Raw genomic sequence first — 25,077 nt, forward strand, 5'->3', positions numbered from 1 at the left:
ACAGGTCCCCTTTGTACACTGAGGGCAGAATGCTCTCCACCCTGTCCTGTGCTCTAGGGTAGGAAGCTTCCATTTGGGGGGACACGTCCAACCCCGAGGGGTGACCCATCTCAGCTCTGTGGCACTTGGGACCCTCCTGGACCTTGACCTGTGTATCTTCATCTGGCCGGTCACCTCTATTGTTTAAAAAAATTGGTAAACATGTTTCCTTGAATTCTGTGAGTCACTCTAGCAAAGTAATTGAATCTGAGGAAGGGGTCGTGGGACTCCCCAATTTGTTGCCAAATCAGGCAGAAGTTGTGGGTAACCTGGGGACACAAGACTTAGAATTGGCCCTGAGCGGTTTGGCTCAGTGGATAGAGCGTCGGCCTGCAGACTCAAGGGTCCCAGGTTCGATTCCAGTCAAGGGCATGTACCTTGGTTTTGGGCACATCCCCAGTGGAGAGTGTGCAGGAGGCAGCTGATCGATCTTTCTAACTCTCTTATCCCTCTCCCTTCCTCTCTGTAAAAAATCAATAAAATATATTAAAAAAAAAAAAAAGACTTAGAATTGGCCTCTGAAGTGCGGGCCGTCCTATGGGACTGAGCCCTTAACCAGTGGGATCTGTCTCCGTGTGGACAGTGTTCGAACTGAGTTAAATGGTAGGGCACCCGGCTGGTGTCAGAATTGCTTGTTAAGGGGAAAACCTCCACATATTTGGTGACCAGAAGTGGCAGGAGTGAAGTGTTCTGTGTGAAAGTTAAGGAGACATGGAAGAAAGACCCACACAGGCTGGAAGAACTGGGGGTTTTCCTACTCAGGACACTGGACTGGCTTCTGATTCACCTTCAGAAGGGCCAGAGGCCTCGGCCCTCCAGCAGGCTCTCATCTGTCTTTGCACGTGTGCATAGAACTTACGACTGGTAAAAATCTGTCGCAACAAATTAAAGAGCCTTTTCCATTTGAGGTGATGAGAAAACCTGTGTCACTACCTGATGGGCCTTCTAGTTTGTTCTCGGCCCGAATGAGCCAGCCAGCCCAGAGTGGCTCATCAATGAAGCCCTTGGCCCTCGGTCCAGGGCTGGCTCCCCAGTCCCAGGTGAGGCGTGAATTGGGCCTGGAGGCCTTAACCCTTCTACCCCTAAGCTGCCCTCACTTCAACTTTTAGAAAATGTTGTGGATGAGATGGTCACAAGAGGCTCGGGGTGGGGTGGGGAGAGTTTATTACATTCATGAGTCTTAGGGCCACATGGGGCAGCACCAGAGTGGCCAGGAGGCAGAGGACAGGAACGAGGGGAAGGTTTAGGTCATTGCCTTTTGGAGTTTCCACCGGAAAGGCAAGGTTGGGCAGGGTGAACAGTCAGGATTAGCTAGTTTGAATAATTTCGGGGTCTTTGGGCTGTAGCAGCGGTTCCAAGATGCCTGGCATCTGGCCCCGCGATGGGAGGACTGTTGCCTCCTGGGTCTGGCTTTGGACTGGTCAGTTTGCAGATCACAGGCATGCCCACCCGCCAGGCCCTTTGCTGCCTCGAAGAATTGGCGGTCTCTCCCCAGCCAGAAAGGCCTTTTAAGATCATACTACAGTATCCAGAAAATAAAACATAAGCATATAAAAATATTAAATGCAAATCCTGTATTCATGCAGCTAAGAACACGGACGAACTTCAGCTTTGCACAACGTCAATGGGAAAGGCACCAGCCGCCAGACTGCAGTGGGGCTCCGCGCCTGGGGAGGGCGCCCTACTCTGGAGTCTGACCTGTGCTTGCGGACAGAGGAGGGCGCTGTGCTGTCCACTCCGGAGCTGGGCACGTGTGGCCACTGAAATGTAAAGTCAAGCGACATCAAGCATTTAGTTCCTTGGTGTCACTGGCCGTCTCACTACCGTCTTGGGCGGAGGGACACCAACCACGTCCGTCATTGCAGGTCGTACCCGGCGGCGCTCCGCGGGCTGATTTCTCCATGGTCCGCAGGACGCCGCGCGCGGCTTTTGGGATTTGTGTTTGTCAGGCTGTGTCTTTATGGCCGGCTGTGCGTCCTGTTTGCAGGAACAATGCATTAGGGATGCCGCCGTTTCCTCGTAGGTGATGCCCTGCTCACCGCCAACTCCACGCCCAGCTCCGGCCACCAAGATGGCCGCCGCACGAGGCCCCGCCTAGGTGGGGTGTGGCCTGGCAGCCGCCAGCCAATGGTCAGCCATCCAATGGGAAGGCAGCGCTGGCCGCCAGCCAATGGGAGGGCAGCGCGGGCCTCCAGCCAATGGGAAGGCAGTGCGGACCTTCAGCCAATGGGAAGGCAGCGCGGGCCGGACGTCTGGAGCTGCCGCCGGCTGCCGGTGCTCATCATGTTGGGTTCCCGCGCGCTGGCCGCCGCCTCAGACCCCGGGTCCGGGGGCCGCAGGAGGACGTGGGCCGAGCTGCTGGGTAAGTGGGTGTGGGGCCGCCCCCCTTCCCGCCCGAGCCTCCGCCGGCCCGACCCGGGGAGGTCAGGGGCCTGGAGTGGCCTTCGGTCCTCTCCGGTCTGACCGCTGCCCCCGTGACCCCGACCTCTGCCCTCTCCGGCCCCTCCGCGTCCTGCCCCCGGGTCGCCGTGGTGGGACAGGCGGCTGTGGGAGGGGGGTGCGGCCCCAGGAGCGCCCGTGACCGTGGCCCTTGTTGTCGGTGGGACCCGGGCCTGAGCGGGGTCACTGACCGGCTTTCCCGTTGTCCGAACCGGGTCCCGCAGCGGGCAGGGCCCGGAGGCAGAAGCCCGGCCCTGAGCGCGGCCCGCAGGTGCTGGCGGCCGCCGTGCAGCTGCTGAGGCGCCATGTGGACCTGAGCCAGCTGCTGCTGGAGGTGAGGAGGCCCTCGGTGCTGACGGGGGAGGAGAAGACGGGGGGCGTTTACCCTCTCGGGGGTGAGCTTAGCGATCATGGGGGAGCTTCGCTTCTGCAAACAAAGCCCCCGCGCGCAGGGCAGCAGGCGGGCGCTCCGGGACGGGGGTGGCCTGCGCCCGCTGCCAGGCCCTGTGCTGGGTTTCAGGTGGAAGGCCCGGCGCCCGCAGAGCCGCCTCGGAGCCGAGGGACGGACGGGTGGATGGACCGCGGCAGCCCGGGCGCGCTGGTCGGTGAGTCACAGCCCCCTCTGCGGCCCCGGCGCCCTGTGAGGCCCCCGCTGTGTGTTCCCCGGAAGCGGAGGTCCAGACCCACGATGGGTCGGGTGTTTGTGCCCTGCGTGGGGCGTGTTCTGCGATTGTTACTTAAAAACGGGCCTGGGCCCTGGCCGGTTGGCTCAGTGGATAGCGCGTCGGCCTGCGGACTGGAGGGTCAGGGTTCCAGTCCCGATCCGGGCACAGCCCGGGGTGTGGGCTCCATCCCCAGCGCGGAGCGCGCAGGAGGCAGCCGATCCGTGATTCCCTCTCATCATGGATGCTCCTATCTCTCCCTCTCCCTTCCTCTCTGAAATCAACAAAAATATATATATATATTTTTAAATATATTTTATTGATTTTTTACAGAGAGGAAGGGAGAGAGATAGAGAGTTAGAAACATCGATGAGAGAGAAACATCGATCAGCTGCCTCCTGCACATCTCCTATTGGGGATGTGCCCGCAACCCAGGTACATGCCCTTGACCGGAATCGAACCTGGGACCTCTCAGTCCGCAGGTCTACGCTCTATCCACTGAGCCAAACCGGTTTTGGCAACAAAAATATATTTTAAAAAAACACCAAACAAACGAACAAAAAAGAAGGGTTTGCCTCACCAGGGGCAGAAGCAGGAGGAAGGGCCAGTCCCTGAGAAAGGGGGACAGTGGTGCCCGTTCAGGGAACCATGGGATTTGCCGGTTTGAAGCCAGGGTTGTTAACTGATGGATTTGTTTTAGATTTCCATTGAAATGACCTGAAACAGCAAGCTCAGTGACGCTTATTGCTTTTCGCTGTCCTGTCGTGTTTGAATTTCACAAGTTACGCATCATTGTTCCAGGGAGCGGAACTCGGCCGCACAGTTTTCTTGTACGGACTTTAGACCAAGGAATGAGAACTTATACAAGAAGCTCTTAGCTTTGACCACAGAAATATAGAGACCCTTAACTCATGAACTTTTTTAGTTTTATTCCTGCTAAAGATAGTGACTACTACACTGAAACTAATAAATTAGTTATGGAAGTCAAGTCACTTAGAAAACAACGTACTTGTAGGCACCATGTGTTTTCAGACCGCCTGGCCTTTCTCACTTTATTGAGTGCAGACCAGAGGCTGGTGGCTGCCTGGACACCCCGCACCCAGGTTCCCCTTGGCAGCAGCCCCAGGACGGAGCACACCTGAACCGGGAGGTGTGAGGCGCAGCCTTGGGAAAGCAGACCCGCTTGCCACCAGACGTCACTGTACCGTTGGCGAGAGCCCGTCTGTCTTTGACGTTGAAGTCATTAGAAAAGAGCCTGCTGTGGTTCTCAGTTTATTGTGCTCCTTTGGAAACGTTGATAACATTCTTAACAGAATGTCTCTGCCAAAACACGAGCATGTACATGCAGCTGCAGGCTCCAGGGGCTGCTCTGCTTGTCCGTGAGCTGCTTCAGTCATGAAATTATCTTCACTCGATACCTTGTGTTTTCCCTGGAGATCTGTTCTGACCTTCAAAAGGCTGATTTCTGGGCTGCTGCAGCTTAAAAGAAGGTGTTTTAATCTCTTAAGTCTCCTGTTTTAGATGCTGTAGTGTTTTCTTGCACGTTTTGTGTTTTCCTAAGGCTCTGCTTTGCGGGACCGAGCCTCTCGGCTGGGGGTTCCAGTGGCAGTGCTGTCCAGCCACACGGTGGCCTCCAGCTTTGTGCAGATCTGTGAGGCGCACGCGGAGCCCTCCCGTGGGGTGCTGCTCGACCCAGAGCAAAGAGTAAGGCACGGCACGATGTGGTAACTGTGCTGCTCTTATTTTTTAAGCTATTGGGGAAATGGGATGTTTCTTTAATATTGCTTCAGGTATTTGCCCATTTTTTAAAAAAGGTTTAACCTCTCTTTTCAGAAGAAACTGTCTTCCCTGTTAGAGATCACTGGGCATTTACTGGCACACAGTATGTTCTCCCGCCTCACCTTCTGTCAAGAATTGTGGAAAGTACAGGTAAACCTGAGACTGTAATCCCGACTCCAGGGTTTTTCCAAGCAGTGTCCTGTTGTCTGGGGGGAGCCCACAGGACCCCTACGCTGCTTTTGGAATCTCACCAAGCATCTCAGTTGCAGAGAGTAGGGGAAAGTGTTCAGTAAATGCGCTGGATGGGAAGGAGGTACCCGCAAACACTGTGCAACTGTTCACGGGGTACAGAGAAGAGGGGCGACTGTATCTGGATGGTTGGCGAAGGCTTCCTAGGAGTGCTGGGAGGTGCAGGAAGTGTAGGAGTGTGGTTTCTGGGAGACGGATGTGATTGGAGCGGGGTGACTGAGGGATGGTGTGTGTCCGTGCTGCAGGAGGGAGGGCCTCCCTGGGAGAGGACAGAAGAGAGAGGGGGGGCCAGATCACAAAGGGCTGTGCTATGTCCAAGAGTGAACTTTATCCTCAAGGCTGTGAGGAGCCACGAAGGATTCTAAAAAGATATTGGCATGTTCCTTTATATTTTGGAATCTTGGGTAGGCCACAGTGGAGAAAGGTCTAGAAGTGGGTCAAGCTAGACACAGGGCAGGGTCCTATCTGAGCCTGCAGGACGAGTGGTGAGGACGGGCAGGAGGAGGGGAAAGATGGTAGTGGGCGTGTCTGAGGCTTGGTGAGTGTTAAAACTAGTGGATAAAACAGTTTAGGCTATGCTGTTATTCCACTTGGATTTTAAATAGAGCGTGGTGGTTAAGAACACAGACTGAACACTCTGTATGAAAATGCATCCTGAAGGACTCACAATGCTGTTATTTTTTTCAGGATTCTTTGTTGTTGGAAGCTGTGTGGCAGCTTCAAATACAAAACATTGTGAGCCTCCAGGAGCTACTGGAAAGGTAGTGATAATATAATGTTACCTTAAGACTACGTGATTGACATTGTAACCTAGTCTTGTATGTCTCATGTATCAGAGCCAAAAATTGCCTGGAGAAACTATTACAGCTGACCTTTGAACAACATGGGTTTGAACTGCGCAGGCCTACTGACACACGATTTTTCCCCCGTACAAGCAGTTGGCCCTCTGTGTTCATGGGTTTTGCATCTTCAGATTCAACCAACTGAGAGGTTTAAAACCAGTAATTTTGGTCTGTAGTTGGGAGTCTGCTGATGCAAAGGGTCAGCTGTATGTGTTGTTCTGCCATTTTACAGACTGGACTTGAGCATCTGCAGATTTTGGTGTTGATGGGGGTCCTGGAACCAGTCCCCTGCACATACTGAGGAGTGATGACTATATTAAACTTGGGGGATCAAGTTATATTCAGATTTTTGACCCCTGTTTTGTTCAGGGGTCAACTGTAACTTATTATTTAAAGAGAACTTTTTATTTTAATTGAAGTCTTATCGTGCACAGGCTTGGTAAAGTTTTCTTTGCAGAAGATGTATTATGTGATAAAATATTTTAAAAACTAAAAAGATGTTCAGGTAAACATGGTTAATATATATGCGTGCAAGTGCTTTTATTTCCTCCTGAAATCCCACCAACCCTCAGAAAGGGGATTTTGTAAAAAGGTGCAACCCATGGAGATGGGAGGGTGTGGGAGAGGGCATACTAGTAGCAGAACAGAGTTTGGAAGCAGGAGGCAGATGGACCAGTGGGAGACGACTGAGTACACTTGAGATGGGCTTGTGCAAACCAGCAGTGTGGAAAGAAGTGGGGACCAGTCCCGTGTCTTCTTTCTCCCTAGAAGACTCAGGATTGGTGGCCCCAGTGCCTCTGGATCTAGGGGAGAGAAAGAGAGACTGTGATTGAAAGCAGGTGCCAGAAGCACTGGGAAGCTCAGGTGGCAGCTTCCTGCTCTAGGCAGCCAGGCAGTTGCTCCTCCCCTAGCCGAGCAGGAGGCTGGGGGTCGGCATGTTTGTCCTCTGCTCAAGGAAAACGACATCTTGTTTGGGGGATTGCCAAGCAGAGGTGAAAATGCCATATTAAAACACTGGTGGTGGTACATGTGGGCCACATCTGTATTTTTTTAAAATATATTTTTATTGATTTCAGAGAGGAAGGGAGAGTGGAGAGAGAAACATCAATGATGAGAGAATCATAGATTGGCTGCCTCCTGCACGCCCCCTACTGGGGATTGAGCCCACAACCTGGGCATGTGCCCTTGACCATAATCAAACCCGGGACCCTTTTGTCTTCAGGCTGATGTTCTATCCACTAAGCCTAACCAGCTAGGGCCACATCTGGATTTTTAAGTTGGATCTTTTTGTTGTTAATTCTCACCTAAGGATATTTTTCCATTGATTTTTACAGAGAGTCGAATGGAGCGGGGAGAGACAGAGAGCGAAACAGTGATTTAAGTTGGAACTTTATACCAAAAACATTGTTGATGAATCAAAGAAGGAAAAAAAAGAAATTATAAAAGGACTGGAGGGAATCCTGGAAGGCTGTTTTTGTAATCTTGAAGTGGGGAAGGCCTGACTGCTCTAATTAAAAGTGGACAAAGGATTTCAGTTGCCAGTTCCCCATAGAAGCTATACAGGTGGCCAAGCACATAACCATTGTTATCAGGGAGATGACATGTGATAGGGGGGGCAGGTGAGCGCTCTCCCATCAGGGCTTTGCAGACCACACGATTCTCACACAGGTTGTGCTGCATGGCCGATCCCTTGGTGACAACCTACAGCCTGCAATTGCTGCTGTCTGTTTTATTTGTATGATTATCTTATTACTGAACTTCCTTCCCCCCTTCCCAACAATAGTAAGCTATTCCAAATAAGTATTAGTAACTACTTGAAGATTATTATTTTTGATGTTTGTAGCAGGTGTCCCTAACTTCTTGGTACAGAAGGCTCAGGTGGTTGCTAGCTTATTCTCAGTGGCCTAAGCTGCTGAGTAAAATGAGTGAGAAGAAAATGGCCTGGTGGCTGTGGAGCAGGGGTTCAGGTATGCTGTCTGCTTGTCCCCAGCCACTCGGACATGCAGGCGGTGGTGGCGTGGCTCTTCAGGAACCTGCGCTGCCTGTGTGAGCAGACAGAAGACACCTGTCAGCACGTCGACACCACCAGGGCTATGCTCTCTGGTAAGTTCATCCCAGGCAGGTTCTTGGGGTGGGGGAATTCATTTAGGTCAGTTTTCTGCTATGAAGATCTGTGGGATGCAGAAAAGGCCCTTACACCCACGGTGTGGAAATCTAGCATCAAGTCATCTTGGGCCATACCTGTTGCATTTAACTTGAATTGTGTGGCAATTTTGGTAAGTCAGCCTGTTGACCCATGATGTTATGGGGCCTATAGCTAGTGTGTTAAGTTAAATATTTGTGGATTATGACCTGCTGAATGAGGAGGGACAAGCCCTCACGAGGGGTTGGCAGGGAATCTCCCTCAGCATCCCAGTTGGAGGAGGGCTATGCTAATTGAGGCTCGGTTTCACCCCCGCAGAGAACGTGTTGTAGGAAACAACAGGGTAGGAGCACCGATTACAAGGTGGTTAGGGATGGGGCCACTAACTTATTGTGGGCTTAATTATAATTTATTTTAAAATGCGCAGGAAAGGCCAAGTGGGAACTTGGGTCTGGTGAATACTGTGTGTGGCGTCTGGTGGGTAGTGACCTGCAGGGCTCCCAGGGCCAGGAGCAAGGGTGTCCTCACAGCTACCTGAGGGTCTGCCCTCCTAGCCCCTGAGGAGGGTGATCTTGCGTGACTCCTGGCCTCCTGGCTGCTCGGGGACTGCAGTGTATGTAAATACTTTGCTTTTGTGGTTTTCAGATTTTGTGCAAATGTTTGTTTTGAGGGGATTTCAGAAAATCTCGGGTCCGAGAAGAAATGTGGAGGCTGAACAGATGCCCCAGGTAGGAGGAAAAACAAAGGTGAAGCATTATAGGATTGTTGAATAAGCCCCCCTACACCTCCACCCACCATGGGGTCCTTCCTTGGACATCCCTGGACCAGTGGCTGACCTTGCTGTGCTCATGAGTTGCCCCCATACTGTCCCTCCCTCATCCAGTAGGTGTGGGAAGTGGGAACAGGTTGTCATTTCCCCGTGTCTTCTGGTTCCCAAAGTGCTCGGGGGCAAAGGTCTTCATGGCCCAGAATGCAGCCTGTGCTTTCAGAGGAGGGGAGGGGCCACTCTCCCGGCTCCAGTCCAGACAGTGTCAGCAGGACTCTGCACGGACAGCACCTGGGTGGTACAGACATGGGAATCGGGGCCGGGCTCAGCGGGATGTGACCAGGGCCTGGGCATTCTGGGGCATCACAACAGATACTTCCACAAAGTCTGCCTTTCACTCTTCTAGTCTCCTCGGTTTGTTCCTCTTTGAAAAGTCAGTTTTGTGCCGAAACCGGTTTGGCTCAGTGGATAGAGCGTCGGCCTGCGGACTGAAAGGTCCCAGGTTCGATTCCGGTCAAGGGCATGTACCTGGGTTGCGGGCATATCCCCAGTAGGAGATGTGCAGGAGGCAGCTGATGGATGTTTCTCTCTCATCGATGTTTCTAACTCTATCTCTCTCCCTTCCTCTCTGTAAAAAATCAATAAAATATATTTTTTTAAAAAAAGAAAAGTCAGTTTTGTATTTGACTCCAGAGTAACAACTACCTTTCTTGTGTGGTTCACGGATGTGACTGAGTCACGGTAACTCCTTTTGTGTTCACAGATTGCTGTGGCCGTGTTGCAGAGAATGCTGCTCTGTGAGTGCACTGCTCTGTGCCCCAGACTGTAAAGGGCTCAGTTTGTTTACCAGGAATTTTCTCAGTTTCTGCCTTTCGGTTTCAAGTATTTTACCTGTTTGTATATATCTCCCTGTGGAGTCCTTGTACCAGAAAATCCCTTTTTTGGTTGTACTTTGGTATAAACTTAGCCTTCACTTTTTCTCCTGGCTCAGCTCCTCCAGAGCTGTTGAATGATTATGTTTAAGGGTGAATTTGGGGACGTTTCGTTGTCTACTGTACATATTCTGATTGGTTTTAAAGGCTTCACTGAGGCATTTGGAACCCTAAAGGCCTTGTGCCCTCTGGGGGTTTAGGTGGCCTGGGAGGTCTGTAACTTGGCAGTGAGGGGCTCTTACCAAGGATGAAATGCCTGCCTTGTCTAGAAACACTTAGTCAGGGGTTGTTTTTAATGGACTGTGATGATGTGCTGTTTTCTGCTCCCATGTTCTGGCATCAGTTGCACTTGAAACCTTGGCTGCTGGCGTGCAGGAGGAGTCCTCAGCACACAAGGCCGTGAGGTGCTGGTACGTTCCTGGGGGTCCTGGGGGCGGTGCTCACTAGGTTAGAGGCCCCAGGTATTTTAGACACTAAATACCAACAGGTGACTCCTGAGCTCACCCCTGCCATCGTGTCAGTGTCAGGAGAGATGACAGCTGGGAAGCACTGGAAACCCCCTGGTGCGCCTGCTTTCTCTGAGATGAGGCAGGAGGCTAGGCACCCCCTCTCTGGGCCCCTCATTCCTCCAGGCCCAGACTCCTGCTGGTTGTGGTGCACCCCTCTTCCCACCAGAGTGACTGGCTCACTGTCGTGCTCTTTCCCTCGTGTGGCCCTCTTGGCCCCCCGCAGGGCTTTCTGGAGCACACAGCTGGCTCCAGCTCCCGCCGAGCCTACAGTAAGCCTGGCTTTGTCGTGCTGGCTTTCTCTCTCTGTGGCGGGAGCTGCACGTAGACATGCTGGCTTGGACATGGGGTGTCTGCATTCACTTCAGAGTCACATGGGCGAGGCTGACCTTGGAAGTTGGCTCTCTCCTGGGAAACCCAGAGAATTTCTCAGCATCGCTACGCTAATGCTTCTGCTCTGGTGCTCCACAAATATTCCATGGTCCTCAACTGTGCTGTATAATTCAGTGCTTTATTTAAACAGTGAAAACACTGTTTTGTTCTCTAAATTTTATGCAATTTTGTAGTATGCCTAGATTGCTCAAACTCATGTCCCAGGAATCAAATAATGATCGTCAGTGTGTTTGCTTCTTTTTAAATTTTTAAATTAGTTGCCAATACTTACAGTAAAATCAGATATCAGATATTCCCTAACAGTCTGGGTGGCACACTGGGACCCCGTTCCTCAGGAAGGAGCAGAGCTCGTGGGCCCCGTGTCCTCCCTCTGCCCAGGGTCGTATTCATGACCCTGGGCAGCACATGTAACTGCTGAACTGCTGGGACACGTAACTGCTGGAACACTTGGTTTTCTCTCATGAGGAATCAGTGGGGCTGACCTTGGCGCACGCCCCACTTCAACCCTGGTCACCCTTCATCCCTCCTGCCCTGTCAGTGGTGTCTTGCTCCCTCTGAGGGATGGCTGTTTCTTTCCCTCCCCCTTCCACAGGTCACTGTTGGTTTTAGGGACAGTTGCTGAGTTTGAGCCACCTACATGTGCCAGTCTCTGCGCAAGGCTTGGCACAACCCCGCTGTCTGATTCCCACCTCAGACAGGGATACCGAGGCTTTGTAACCCTGGCAGTTTGCTGGGCCCTAGTCCCCCATCGGGCCCAGGCCCCTGATTTCTGGGCCTTCATCACACACTCCCCATCCTCCACCCCCCGGTTCTGTAGGCCCAGCCCTTGCTGATTTCTGTCTGACCTCCTCCCTCTCCTTGGCTTGGCAGGGGTCTTTGTTGCCTGCTTGTGGTTTTCTCTCTCCTTGAAAGTATACTTCCCTCTTGTGGAAACTATACTTCCCTGGGTTCCATTTTAAGCCAGTGGCATGGTGGCCTGGCAGAGAGAATTTCAAGGTCACAGGGCAAGCCTGTGAGCCCCTGAGCTGGGAGTGGAGGTCTCAGCGTCCAGGTCTGTTTTGCTTGACGGTATGGTGTCTTTTTATTTTTTTTATTCAAGATGTGTTTACTGGGATGGTTTCCCACTCATCTTGATTTGGGGTGCTTTTAGTGCTGCTTCCTTCTGAAGGAGCATCCTTCTGTAAGCCTTGCTGTTCCTCCTGTTGGCTGAAAGAGGACAGTGGAGCCACCAACACACAAAACCACCGTTTGTGCCTGGCTGAAGAGGGTGGCGATTGCATAGCCTGCTGGGCATGTTGCATCCATGAAGTAGGGGCTGGGGCTCTGCACCAGGTGCTTCTCCTGCCTCCTCTTCTCTTCTGGAGAGGGTGGAGGAGATCTTTGACGAGAGGCATGTTGTTGTGGGAGGTTGTCACTGCTGGAAAGCGTGGGCATCGCTCTCCTTGAGACCCTCTTTCTGCTCCGTTTGCAGGCTCAGTGGGCTCAGCGGACACACATTCCGCCGTATGGTTTCCACGGACTCTCCAAAGAGGTTCTCCAGGCACACGCTGACTCAGATACTCACTCACCGGCCGGTGCTGAAAGGTGGGCTACAGACCCGTCTGTTTGGGGACCGTTGCCTCCCTGGACAGGAGCCTGGGCCCCTGTTAATGCTTCAGACCCTTGAGATCATGAAGGACGTGTTATCATTAACCATCCTTTCATTTGAAAATAACATTCTCTTTAAGAAAATTTACAATTAAAGAAGCATGGAAAGAAAAACTCATCCTTCTCGTCACCAAAGTAGAGGTAGCTTTAACACAGAATCTCGTTTTTTTCTAAATAGATTTTTGAAGATGCAGTCATACTTTTAAATTTCAAGGTTTTTTTTTTCCATATGTCATTAACTTAAGTATTTTTCTATGTAGTTCCATGGTTTTCTTAAGTGTTTAATATTCATGTCATCTTTTCCTAATGAGTGTCCTTTGGCTGCTGTCACTACCAGTGACAAGCGTTCACTCTTTTTTTTATATATATATATATATATATATATATATATTTTTTTTTTTTATTGATTTTTTACAGAGAGGAAGGGAGAGAGACAGAGAGCTAGAAACATCGATGAGAGAGAAACATCGATCAGCTGCCTCCTGCACATCTCCTACTGGGGATGTGCCCGCAACCCAGGAACATGCCCTTGACCGGAATCGAACCTGCAACCCCTCAGTCCGCAGGCCGACGCTCTATCCACTGAGCCAAACCGGTTTCGGCGTGACAAGCGTTCACTCTTAGTGATGTGGCTGAATGCACACCCTGCCCGCTGAGCCAGCTCTGTGCTTTGGTGCATCCCCAGGAGGGTCCGCAGGTGGGATACGGTCGCTCCTGACAGGCTGCTGTCCTGCCCCCGAGGACCTATGTCAGCCCTTCTCATTTCCACAGCATCCTCATTGATCGTGTGTTGACAGTTAGTTTAAAAGCATCCAGACTCAAGTGCAAATGATGGATTAGGAAACAACAAATATGATACAGGATCACCAGCAGGTATCTGGGCCAAAGAGAGACATTTTATAACCTAGAAATGGTTAACAAGCAGGGAAATGGTGATCTTCACTAATTGAAAAAATGCAAATTAAAACAAGGTAGTTTTTTGACATTGCGGCTTTAAAACCCAGCTTTCTGATGATTGCTGACGTGATGTTTTTGTCTGTTCTTCCTCCTGGTGAAGTCTCTGATGCCGTTCAAATGCAAAGGGACTGGAGCTTCGCCAGGACCCACCCTCTGCTCACTGGCCTGTACCGCAGGGTGAGTCACGGGGCAGGACGAGGGCCATAGAGATCTCCCTCAGAGCTCTGGAGTTGCAGCCAGTACTGACCACTGCAGCGAGGAGAGACACAGAAGTGTCCCCTTTCAGCCCTGAGTTGTGCCTACAGGAAGGGGGTGGGGTCCGGCTCCTGCCCTCGGTGTTCTGCTCTGACAGCCCAGGCACTTTGTTTCAGCTCTTCGTGCTCCTGAGTCCTGAGGAGCTGCTGGGCCACTTACAAGAGGTTCTGGAGACGCATGAGGTGAACTGGCAGCACGTGCTGTCCTGTGTGTCCACAATGGTGATCTGCTTCCCTGGAGCCCAGCGGCTGGTGACTGGTGCGCTTCCGGGGGCGTTCTGGGTGTGCGGGTGTGCGTGTGTCTGTGTGCAATATGCGCAGTATTGTTGGAAAATAGGAGGATCATGGTGCCCATCTCAGCGAGGATGCCCTGAAGGTGCCCTGCATCCTGTGCACTGTGCCCTCTCGGGCTCTGCCTGCTGCTCGTCAGCCTTCCGTAGTTGCTGTTTGGGTTCCTCTTATCAGTTTCCAGTCCCTTGACATTGGCATTGGGTATGCAAGTCGTAGGGGAGCACTTACTCCCCAGCAGAACATACGCATTTTATTTCTATGGTTATTCTTGCCTAGACTGGGTAACCTGCTTGCTGGCCCGTGCGTTTGAGAGCTTCGACCTGGACTGCATGGTCACTGTGTTCCTGGTTGTGCGTCAGGCTGCGCTGGAGGGCCCCTCCGTGTTCCCATCTTATGCAGACTGGTTCCAGGTGTGTTACCTTTGCTGACCTGCTGGTGCTCCCAGTAGGTAGTTGGCATGTCCCCCAACTTGCCGAGGAGAGTCCTTGTTAGGCAGTAAATTGTGCCTCTGAAGTTCACAAGACACCATGGTTATGTTTCCGCCTACGTTAGCCAACGCTTCGCCATGACCTCCAGGATTGTATGAACCAGCTGGCTCTGTGGTTTCTCTTTCCAGTAGCACTTTTCTGTTTTTGAGGCGCTGCGTTGACAGGTCCCTGCGTGGACAGTAGGGCACGTGCTGTCCGTGCCTCACACCCACCTCCTTCCAGGCCTCCTTTGGGAGCTCGAGGGGCCACCACTGCGGCAGCAAGAAGGCACTGGTCTTCCTCTTCAAGTTCCTGTCTGACCTCGTGCCCTTTGAGGCCCCCCGGTACCTGCAGGTGAGAAGCCGGCTGCCGGCGCCTTTGCTCACGTCCTCCTCAGTCCAAGGATGGTCTTCCTGAGCAGGTGCTGGTTAAACACTGCAAACCCAACAGCTAGGGTGTAGGCATGCCCTCAGTGAAAGCGTTGGTGATGGTGAAAGGCCAGAAACCACCCGCTGGCCGGTGGCCATGCAGGGAGCTGTCCCAGGTCTTCCTTGGAGCAGCTCAGAGAGCTGAGACGGGGAGAACTGGAGTGTTGCACGACCCATGTTTTATATTCAAGAACGATACGTTTTTATGTTGGAGGAGAAGAACCTGGAAGGACATACCCCAAACTGCCAGGGGTCGTTACCTCTGGGCGTGGGAAACCATAGTTTTTATAACAGGTCTGTATCAATCTCATGAGTAAAGTGTTTATTTCTGTAAGCCTTTTATTTAATTGGATAACTATACCCAGCCTTTGTTTTGGGGGGTTGGGCACCTAGAAACTCACATTTCATAGAATCCAGGTGAGAGAATAGGTAGAGGAATAGATTAAGCCGTGTACCCATCACAGGGTGAAGCCCAGAGCACTGCTCATGCCTCCAGGGCCTCCCCTGTCTGTCTGAATGCTTGACCCCTGGCTTTTGAGGTGGAAAGGTGCCTGGTGATTAGAAGCTTGGACACTGGCAGCGGCAGGGGTGCCTTCCATCTGAGGAGAGGTGTGCAGAGAGCCCGGGTCCTCCCGCAGGACTCTGGCCGCCCACTTCTGAAGGCGCACCTTCAGGAGCACATGGAAACCCTCACCAGGATTCCATTCCATTCCGTCCGTGTCTCCCCCAGCTTCTGCCCTCGTGGTCTTTGGCTAATTCTCTGACTTTGCCGTCCCGAACGTCAGGAACAGCTGGCAAGCTGATGTCCTGTTGTGTCGTCTGCTGCAGGTGCATATTCTCCACCCGCCCCTGGTCCCCAGCAAGTACCGCTCCCTCCTCACAGACTACATCTCGCTGGCCAAGACGCGGCTGGCCGACCTGAAGGCAAGTCCTGGCCTCCCCTCTTCCCTCCTCCCCTTGAGCTCCAGCTGCCCACACCTATCTGGTCCTCAGCGTTCTCGCTCCTGTCTTCTCTGCAGGTTTCTGTGGAGAACATGGGGCTCTATGAGGATTTGTCTACAGCCAGGGACGTCACGGAGGTAACTCACCTTGGTGCTGCTGCCTCGGGGTGTTCCCCCCGTCCCTCCTGTCCCCCCCCCTGCTCATCAAGCACACTCTTGTTTCCTGTGATGGAGTTGAGCCTTTGAGCCTTTTCTGTCTGGGACCTGGGGTGCCTGGTGCAGGTGGACCGTGATGGTTGCCCCAAGTGCTTGTTCTGTCACGTCTCTCTGTTGAGAACAGAAGCAGGAGAGTCACTGTGTGTGGAAAGGTTGTCTTTTAGGAGGTCGCCGTCCACGTGGGCTGAGTGGACAAAGTGTCTGTGAAACTGCAGGGAGGTGTCATGTTTTTCTAGGAATTACAGACAAAGAGGTTAACTGCATGTATGTAAAACACATGTCAGGTGTCCATGTGGTATGCTTATCTTTTTAAAGACCATTTTACTTAAAAGTGAGTTGCCAGAGAACTGTTACAGATGCTGTTAAAGTGAATATTATGAAATACTTAATTCCTTTTTCTGTTTATGATTTACTGCTGTCCTTTAAGAAAAGTATCAAACTTAATCTCTGCTCCTTCTCACCTGAAAAACCTTCAGTTCAGTGGTTCTCAACCTTCTGGCCCTTTAAATACAGTTCCTCATGTTGTGACCCAACCATAAAATTATTTTCGTTGCTACTTCATAACTGTAATGTTGCTGCTCTTATGAATCGTCATGTAAATATCTGATATGCAGGACGGTCTTAGGCGACCCCTGTGAAAGGGTCGTTTGACCGCCAAAGGGGTCGCGACCCACAGGTTGAGGATCGCTGGTTTAGTTGGAGCCCTTGACTGTCCTATGGGGGCAGCAGAGAGGAGAGGTAGAAAGGAGACGGGAGGGTGGCAGTGGCTTCCCACAGGGGCCTGGTGTTCTTACCGGCTGCTCATTGGTCTGACTTGCTGAGGGCAGAGAGAAAGCCACTATGCCTTTTTGTGGTTTTGAATTCCCAGTGTGCCACGCATCGACTCCGCGCCTTTTAGCTCAAATGACAAGCCTTCTCTTAAGTCTCCTGTTCTTTTCCTTCCTCCCTCCACGGAGTCAGCCCCACAGCCAGGCATCCCAGGATGTGGAGAAGGCCCTCCAGGTGTTTGAACACACAGGGAAAATTCCCCTTGCCGTCATGGAGGCCAGGTAGGGTCATGCTGGGTTTGTCCCTCATCTGTTCTCAGAGCCATGAGCAGCAGGGAGGGCGTGTTTGTGGGGAGACCCAGGAGTCAATGTGAATGTCCCAGCGATGGTCTTGCAGCTGGCGGGTGCGGGGTCCTTGACGTGACATGCGCTTTCTTTAGAAAAGCACAGGGCACCCCCAAAACAGGCAACAGGTGGGACTGAGTGGAACCCACACTGTTCAGAGGGACGATGGTTTTAATTAATACTTCATTGGTGACCAGTGTGAAGCTAGTATAGGGAGTCAAATACCAAAATTGTGTTGAATTTTATGTGATTCCCCAAACTTGTTAAATTCTGGTTGATACCAGGGTGGGGTAGCTTTGTTAAGGTATTGCTTCTGAAAATGTGGTCCCACTTCTGGGATTTCCAGATAAGCTCCAAGGAGAAAGCCCACATTGAACTTGAAGTGACCCTCGTGGCCTTGGATTGACGCAAATCCATGGTCACGCCAGGGGGGCAGTGTTATCCAGGTTCCTCAGGACACAGGTCACCAGCATGACTACCCTTTGCATGAACTGGGACTTTAAAAATGTGATGGAATGTCATAGCCATGAGAGACGGCCCACCGGGTGCCCCTCTGGAAGCTGACGTTTTGTTGTGTTCACTGAGGCGTCCTGACGCTTCTGTTGTCTGAGCCCACTCTTCTGTGTTGCAGCATATTCAGGAGGCCCTACTATGTCTCTCACTTTCTGCCCGCCCTGCTCACGCCTCGAGTGGTCAGTACACATCTTCACGAGCTCGGGACGGAGGTGGCGGAGAGCAAGGCCGTTCCTGTGTGGATCTCACTGGAGTCTCGTGTTTCCTCTCGCAGATCCCGAGTGCCCCTGACTCCCGGGTGGCCTTCATCGAGTCCCTGAAGAGGTGCGCAAGGACAGTCTGTTTCTAGTAGGGCTTTTGACAATGCGGAGAATTCTCGCTCTTTTGTAGAGACGTTTTATCACATGTATGTTTTATTTATAAAATATTGGCTCAAAAGATTTAAAAAAAAATTTCTTTGATTCTGAGTATCGCCACTAAGCATCATTTTTCAATGAACGTGTAGGAGATTGATTGGTCTGGGAATTAAGTAGTGTTATTGATACAAAATCACAAAAGGAGGAAAATTAATGCCAGCTTTTTTTGTATTTGCGTGATATAGCTTAATTTTTTGACATTTATTTCTAGTCTTAAAAAATGTTTTGTCAAGGTTAAATATGGTTTAGAAAAAAGAATTATAGTTCTGAAATTTTTAAGAAAAACAGCCACCACTCACCCCTCCCTGCCACTTCTTTCTTTCTGGACGCAACTGTTTTCAACTCTTAGCTGATTTTATTTCTCTCCATATCTAAATAGCATTTTTATTTTGCTGCTTATCACTTTTTCTATTTTAGGAAATGTCAATTGATAATCCACTGTGGAAGAAAGTCTTTACCTTTCTTCCATCAATACAATTAGCTGTCCTTCGTATAATAGTTTTAAAAACTCAGTTTTTACTTTCATTTTTGAAGGCTGTCTGTATAAACACTGTTCAGATTTGACCTTAGGAATCTGGTTGTTTTTCTTTTGTTTTCTCTGGAGTTCATATTTGTCTTTTCCCCATTTTCCTTGTACATATCATGAATCACCTGCAGATTCTGCCAGTGACCTAGAGTCCTCTCATTCAGAGTCAAGTGTCCAACAGTTACATCTGGGGACACCTCTTGCAGAGCCTCCCTCCGACCGCCTCCAGTCTGAATTGTTAGCATTAAGAAAGGATGGATCGCCAGAACCGGTGTGGCTCAGTGGATAGAGCGTTGGCCTGCGGACTGAAGGGTCCCGGGTTCGATTCCGGTCAAGGGCATGTACCTGGGTTGCGGGCACATCCCCAGTGGGGGATGTGCAGGAAGCAGCTGATCGATGTTTCTCTCTCATCGATGTTTCTAACTCTCTATCTCTCTCCCTTCCTCTCTGTAAAAACGCAATAAAATATATATATATATAAAAAAAAAAGTACACTACTTTTAAAAAAAAAAAAAAGATGGATGGGAGATAAAAAAAAAAAAAAAAGTTTGACACCTTACTGAGCCTTCAAGTTCAACAGATAGTTTGGTTGAGTATAGAAATCTAGGCTGGAGCTTGTTTTCCTTTCAGTCTTAGAAAATATTCCTCCAGTGACTTTGAGCCTCTTGTGGTTGAGATGTTATAAACTTATGGTTTCTGGTTCTCTGCCCTGTGTTTCTCTCTCTGGAGGCCTGTAGTCTTATTTTTCCTCTGTGTTCTGAAACTTTATAGTAATGTGGATTGCTGTGGGTCTGATTTCATTTCTTGACCGGGCAGATGGTGGGCCTTTAAATCTGGAAATCCATGTCCTTCAGTGCTAAGAAATTTTATCTATTTTAAAACCTTTTTGTTATGAGAAATTTAAGACAGAAAACTACAGATAAGAGTATGTATAACCCAGCTTTCATAGTTATCAACAAATGGCCAGTCTTGTTTCATGTGTAGCCCTCAATTCACCTACTTACCCACCCTTCTGGGTTATTTTGGAGCAAATCCAGGCTATTGTTCCACCTTAGCTTATTTCATTACAGGCTTGCTGCCCTCGGCGTGGTTTTTTGGAGCCCTTGATATCAGATATTAGAGTTCTTGGATTTTTTTCTGATGTTTTTTCTCTTCTGACATATTTTACATGTCTGGTGTTTGGGGATTTTTTCCCCTCTTCTTTCTTCAGGTTTACCTGCCTGTCCTTTAGTGAGTTTCACTTCTGCCACCAGACGCTCTTTTTATGTCAATCTGTTCTTACTGAACAGCTGCAGTGTTTGCCTTCCCTCTCAGAGTAGTAATGATAGTGGTGCCTGAGGGTTTTCAGTGAATTTCTCCATTTTCTTTTGTTTGCATTGATTTCTACTTTTTAAAAAGTACTTTTATTGAGTTTTTAGGGAGGAAGGGAGAGGGGTAGATGGAAATATTGATTGGCTACCTCCTGCGTGCCCCCCACTGGGGATCGAGCCCCAAACCTATGCATGTGCCCTGACCAGGAATTGAACCAGTGACCTTTGGTTCCTGGGTCAGTGCTCAACCACCGAGCCACACCAGCCGGGCTGGTTTCTATTTCTTAAGCTAAAAGCTTTCCACTTCCCAATTGGTCGGTGGTCCCCTGGGTTCCTACTTTGCAGGCTGTGTTCCCTGCCTCACTTAGGTCCCCTGATGGGACCTCACTCTGGAGCTCAGCTGTGTCCTCCTCCTGTTTGTATCGTCATGGTTTGCAGCACTGGAAGGTCAGATGCCCTCCTGCCTCATGGCTCATGTGGAGGCTTCTTGTCCTGCAGGCCATGCCAGTGTCCACGCGTCCCATACCTGAGCTGCCCCTTGTGGCTCCTCTGAGGGTGACTCCATGGCTCCTGTCACTGTGCCCTGAGACAGTGCCAGCCGTGCTTTGTAAACGCCCCTGTCCTTACCACAGGACCTACTCTCTAATTCTTTGTATTTTTAATCACATTTGGGTGTTTTTGTTAGTATTAATTAAAGTAGTATAAGTTCCCTTTTAAAATTTGTAAGTTTCTGAAACTTGAATGAGAGAAGTAAAAAACATGTAGAATCTCTGTGCCCAGTGAAACCACTGCTGGCAGATGTGAACACACAGCACTGTGCACCAGTGAGGGCGTGACGCAGTGGTTTCCTGAACGGGTCATAATGTACCGTGCTGTGTAATTACATTTACTCTGTCACAGACTCTTGTTTTACTAAAGTTTTTGGAACTATAAGCTTGAGAATTAGCTTGAGTTATAGTTGACCTGATGTTAATGTTTTGTTCTGATCCAGAGCAGATAAAATCCCCTCGTCTCTGTATTCCACCTACCGCCAAGCCTGCTCTGCTGCTGGAGAGAAGAAACCGACAAGTAAGGCTTCTTGGCCATGAGCTGTGGAAGTGGCGCCTTGGTCAGTGCTGTCTGGTTAGGTCGCGCTGGGTCTGGCCAGGGCTCTGGGTTCAGAGACTGCCCACCACTAGCCCCAGTCATGGACCAGGACGTGATGCTGTCAGCTCACAGGCTCTGAGCCTGGAGATGCTGATGTACCTGAAATAGCACGTTCTTAAAGCAGTGCATGCGCACAACATCCGCTCTGCTGTTTGTAGCCCCACTGAGGGTGATGAGGCTTCTGCTTGCCTGTCCTGGGTTCAAGCTTTAAATTCGGGTGACCTCTCAGACTCAGCAGCCGGGCTCCAGGACTATCTCGTTTCTGAAGCCTGCTGTAGGGCTGGTCTGTGGACAGCTTTCTGACTGACCATTTGGATGGCGGTTAAGTTCTGTGGTGGATTGGCCGGGGGGAGGGTCTTTCTGCTTCTGGGGAATAGTGACATGGACCTAGGTCACATCTGAAAGGATGTAGGGGTGGGACGGCTGTGCTGGGAGCAGCTGGGCAGATTCGGTGTGTTCCTGCCCACCCTACCTGGCCACTAATAAGGCGGCTGACAGTCAGCAGTGCTGTCAGGCTGTTTTCTCAGCAATGTCATTGGACAGAGGGCAGGAGCCACGCTGATGAAGCAGCTTGTGTTTGCTGGTTTCACCTCCGCAGCCAGAAACCCCTTTCACTAGCCTGGATAACTTATAACAGATGGACACCCAGCCTCTGAGCGGACAAAGAATGAAGGTCCCAGAGCTCACCGCTGTTAGGGCCAGTGAGTCGGCAGCTCTGCTGGGGATGCCATGTGTGGCGCTGGTCCTCCTCGCCCAGCCCCAGGTCCCACTTTTGGGGGCTTTCAGAGCGTCTTCTGCTGTAGAACTTGATGCAATGGAATCATCAGTAGAAGCCTTAGGCTCTGACTCCTGGTGTCACCGGAGACCTGTGAGGCTTGCTGCACACCGTGTCTTCTCCAGTGACACCAGAAATGAACTGATTTTGCTTTTAAAACACTGATTCTGTCTTTTTTCTTTGTTTTATTTTTTTTAACATCCTATGATAAACAACTTAGAAGTTTGAGAAGCAGGGAATAAGTCATTCATGAGTGTCTCCTGCCCGGCCTCCTTTGCTGTGCTTCTTATCTTTTTCTTTCTTTCTTTTTTTTTTTTAGAGAGAGAGAAGGGAAGGGAGAGGGATAGAGAGATAGGAACATCAATCGACTATCTCCTGCATGCCCCCTACTGAGCATTGAGCCCACAGCCTGAGCATATGTCCTGACCAGGAATTGAACCAGTGACTTCTTGGTTCATGGGTCAATGCTCAACCACTGAGCCACACTGGCTGGGCCTCATCTTTTTTCATTAGGCACATGCTTTTCGCACTTGTGGCAATGGGGCAGGTAGACCATGCTTGTTCTTCAGCTTGTTTATGAATGTTTTGATTTTTGATGTGACAGCATCCAGCCTCAGGAGGGTTTTGTTTCCTCCCGTTGTGGGCAGGGAACCCATGGGAATGAGCAGGTCCATATTCAGCTGCATGTGTTTCCTGATGGCTTACTTGTTAGAACCGCTCTTTCCCGTCTCGCAGATGCAGCCCTGGGAATGGAGGTGGAGGCGGAACCTGGCTGTGTGGAAGGCTCCTTGGGACTGCTCACAGCTGCACTTCAAGAGCTCAGGGCCGCCATGACAGACCCCGCCCAGTATGATGGTGAGGACGGGCATTGGGCAGGCTCAGGAGCCGTGTGCGGTCATGGATGGGGCTCAGTGGCTGGTCCACTCCCTCAAGGTGGTAGTGGCTGGTTCTTATTCCTGTGGTTCAGTGTTTGGTAGTTAAGCCTGACCCTGGTGCTGGCTGGTATCAGGATGTGGTCCTCTTTAGACAGGATGGGAGACCAGTCACTCCAGCTGTCACAGACCCTTGACAGAAGGTGACTGCTGCTCTTTGGCATCCCAGTTGGACAGGTGGTGGAGAGGAGGCTGGGCGACTTTAGTAGGTTGGGGTTTTCTTTCTTTTCCTCACGCCTGAACCTCTGCTGCTGTATGAGTTATGAGTGTTTCTCTGGATTGGAGCCCAGACAGTTCAGACTTAGCAATGGTGCACAGCAATTTATGAAATAAATCCTAACTTTCAGACTTTACTTACGGAAAATGCAGAATCCAAAATAGTGTGCTAGCTTGCGCCGGCATGGCTCCGTGGTTGAGTGTTGATCTATGAACCAGGAGGTCACAGTTTGATTCCTGGTCAGGGCACATGCCTGAGTTGCAGGCTCAATCTCCAGTGTGGGCATGCAGGAAGCAACCAATCAATGATTCTCATCATCTCCCTCTCTCTCTCTCTCTCTCTCTCTCTCTCTCTCTCTCTCTCTCTCTCTCTCTTCTTTCCCTTTCCCTTCCTTTCTGAAATCAATAAAAATATATTAAAACAAAATTAGTAGGCCATATTTTTACCTAGTAACTGTACAGATTTTATTTTTTTTATCATTACCTAAGGATACATTCGTTGATTTTTAGAGAGAGGAAGGGAGAGAAAAACATCTATCAGTTGCCTCCTGTATGTGCCCTGACTGGTAATCGAACTGCAGCCTAGGTATGTGCCCTGGCCAGGAATGGAACCTGCGCCCTTTTGGTGCATGGGATGACGCTCCAACCAGCCAAGCCACTCGTCCAGGGCTATTATGAATTATTTTATTCCTGCTAGGAAAGAATATCCTGAGAGAGCCTCACAGAGGAAATACTAACAAAACTATCTTAGTTCTTCTGCTTGCTGGGTGCCTGCAGGGCCTTAGCTGCGATCCTGCTGAGTGTGCCATGGGGTGGGAGCGTGGCCTTCAGAACATGGCATCTGGGGATCCTGGGGCCAGGCAGGACCCAAAGGCTCTAGCAAGGTTGCTGAAAGGTCAGGTCAGCCTTGTTCCAAAGCAGCAGAGGTTCCATTTCCACACAGTATGGTTGGCCCACTCAGCACCCACCCAACCTCTGGTGCCCCGAGGCTGTGGCTCTTGGCCATCGGCAAACATGATGACAGCTGGGACGCAAGCCTCCAGCAGATGTCACGTGTGGGGGAGAGTTGGTATGTGATTCAGATGACGAACTTAAATAAGTGGTGAGGTTTGTGGTGGTGACAGAGTGCGTCCTTCTCACACGTGCAGTACAGTGTGAGTGGTGACCCCCCTCAGCCGTGTCACCTGCTCTCCACGCCCAGTCGCTGCTGCCTTCAGGGAGTTGGCCCTGGGTACAGTCAGGGTAGTGTTGGGTAGTTTCTGCACCCTCATCAGCCCCTCTGTGCACCTCCTCCCCGCACACCTGCTCACCTGACTGGACTCTGCCATTTGCAGTTTTGTCTGCTCAGATTGCGGTGGTTTCTGAAAGGCTGCACTCTGCCCTGGGACTCAGTGAGGACGATGGCAGCTCCAAGGTCTCGAAGATCCAGCTCAGTGCTCTTGCTCCCAAACTGGAGCTGCGGGAGCAGCAGGTGAGTGTGGGACGCCAGAGAGCACAGCTGTTGCGCCTGCTGGGTTGTGCTAGAGAACCGAAGCCCTTCTCTTCACCCTTGTCCTGCTATATAAAGTGTGTATGTAGAGCCAGGACGGTCAGAGTCCTCAGTGCCAGGGTCAGCACCCCACTTGTGTGTGCAAAGAACATGCAGCAGAGGCCTCTGTGGCCTGAGAGTCCACAATATTCACTCTCTGGCCTGCTCCCTGCTTAACGTCTCACCAGAGGAGAGTGCGGGACAGCACGTGGCCTGTCATGTTCCCAGGGCTTGGGAGTGGGGATTCTTGTACCCGTTTGCTTTGGGGTTTCCTCTCCGAATGTAAACCTGTCAAATGTGTGTAAACAATACAAGATCCGACTCAGGCAGGTTCCCCTGGTGTCTCCCCAGGTCGTGGACCTTCTGCTGACCTCTTTATGTCAGAACCTAATGGCAGCCTCCAGCTTTGCCCCACCGGACAGGTATCTGGGCAGTTTGTCTGCAGGTGGCCTGCTGCTCTGGGTGGCCCCCTTGTGGAGCAGAGCTTCTCCCTGGTTCCATGACGACCGTGGCCATCAGTTCCTCGTCCTCTGGCTACTGGTGGGGTCTATGCTGACTTTATCCAGTGGGGATAGGGCAGGAGTGAGCATTGCACAGGAGACGCCACTATTTGGGGAACTGCCTGCTTCTTGCCGAGGCCTCCTGTGCCTGA

General features: G+C 50.9%; 2 protein-coding genes across 5 annotated transcripts in view; one reads left to right on the forward strand and one right to left on the reverse strand.

The window, feature by feature from the left end:
* Positions 1-2,101: 2,101 nt before the first annotated feature.
* FANCA (FA complementation group A) overlaps positions 2,102-25,077 on the forward strand; it is a 39,417-nt gene continuing 16,441 nt past the window's right edge. The window contains exons 1-24 of one of the 4 annotated variants that reach the window (XM_036303312.1): positions 2,102-2,401; positions 2,703-2,812; positions 2,999-3,083; positions 4,702-4,844; positions 4,974-5,069; positions 5,856-5,929; positions 8,001-8,113; positions 8,799-8,881; positions 9,683-9,716; positions 10,195-10,261; positions 12,222-12,334; positions 13,455-13,531; positions 13,726-13,867; positions 14,176-14,309; positions 14,610-14,720; positions 15,623-15,718; positions 15,814-15,873; positions 16,912-17,000; positions 17,695-17,755; positions 17,851-17,900; positions 20,820-20,896; positions 22,485-22,604; positions 24,232-24,368; positions 24,777-24,847. In XM_036303312.1, coding sequence (XP_036159205.1) covers positions 2,167-2,401; positions 2,703-2,812; positions 2,999-3,083; positions 4,702-4,844; positions 4,974-5,069; positions 5,856-5,929; positions 8,001-8,113; positions 8,799-8,881; positions 9,683-9,716; positions 10,195-10,261; positions 12,222-12,334; positions 13,455-13,531; positions 13,726-13,867; positions 14,176-14,309; positions 14,610-14,720; positions 15,623-15,718; positions 15,814-15,873; positions 16,912-17,000; positions 17,695-17,755; positions 17,851-17,900; positions 20,820-20,896; positions 22,485-22,604; positions 24,232-24,368; positions 24,777-24,847 — 2,378 coding nt within the window. In that variant the 5' untranslated portion in view covers positions 2,102-2,166. The remainder of the gene's footprint in view (positions 2,402-2,702; positions 2,813-2,998; positions 3,084-4,701; positions 4,845-4,973; positions 5,070-5,855; positions 5,930-8,000; positions 8,114-8,798; positions 8,882-9,682; positions 9,717-10,194; positions 10,262-12,221; positions 12,335-13,454; positions 13,532-13,725; positions 13,868-14,175; positions 14,310-14,609; positions 14,721-15,622; positions 15,719-15,813; positions 15,874-16,911; positions 17,001-17,694; positions 17,756-17,850; positions 17,901-20,819; positions 20,897-22,484; positions 22,605-24,231; positions 24,369-24,776; positions 24,848-25,077) is intronic. The other 3 variants (XM_036303313.1, XM_036303311.1, XM_036303310.1) reach the window with 3 other exon arrangements.
* On the reverse strand, positions 10,458-12,245 carry LOC118653000 (40S ribosomal protein S27-like). Its single transcript, XM_036303385.1, has one exon. The coding sequence runs from the start codon at positions 12,182-12,184 to the stop codon at positions 11,897-11,899; it is 288 nt and encodes a 95-aa protein (XP_036159278.1). The 5' UTR covers positions 12,185-12,245; the 3' UTR covers positions 10,458-11,896.

Source organism: Myotis myotis, unplaced genomic scaffold (genome assembly GCF_014108235.1).
Source record: "Myotis myotis isolate mMyoMyo1 unplaced genomic scaffold, mMyoMyo1.p scaffold_m19_p_37, whole genome shotgun sequence".
Classification (NCBI taxonomy): domain Eukaryota; kingdom Metazoa; phylum Chordata; class Mammalia; order Chiroptera; family Vespertilionidae; genus Myotis; species Myotis myotis.

Coding starts and splice junctions, on each gene's coding strand:
- LOC118653000 (XM_036303385.1), bottom strand. CDS start 12,184: ATGCCCACGCTTTCCAGCAGTGACAACCTCCCACAACAACATGCCTCT.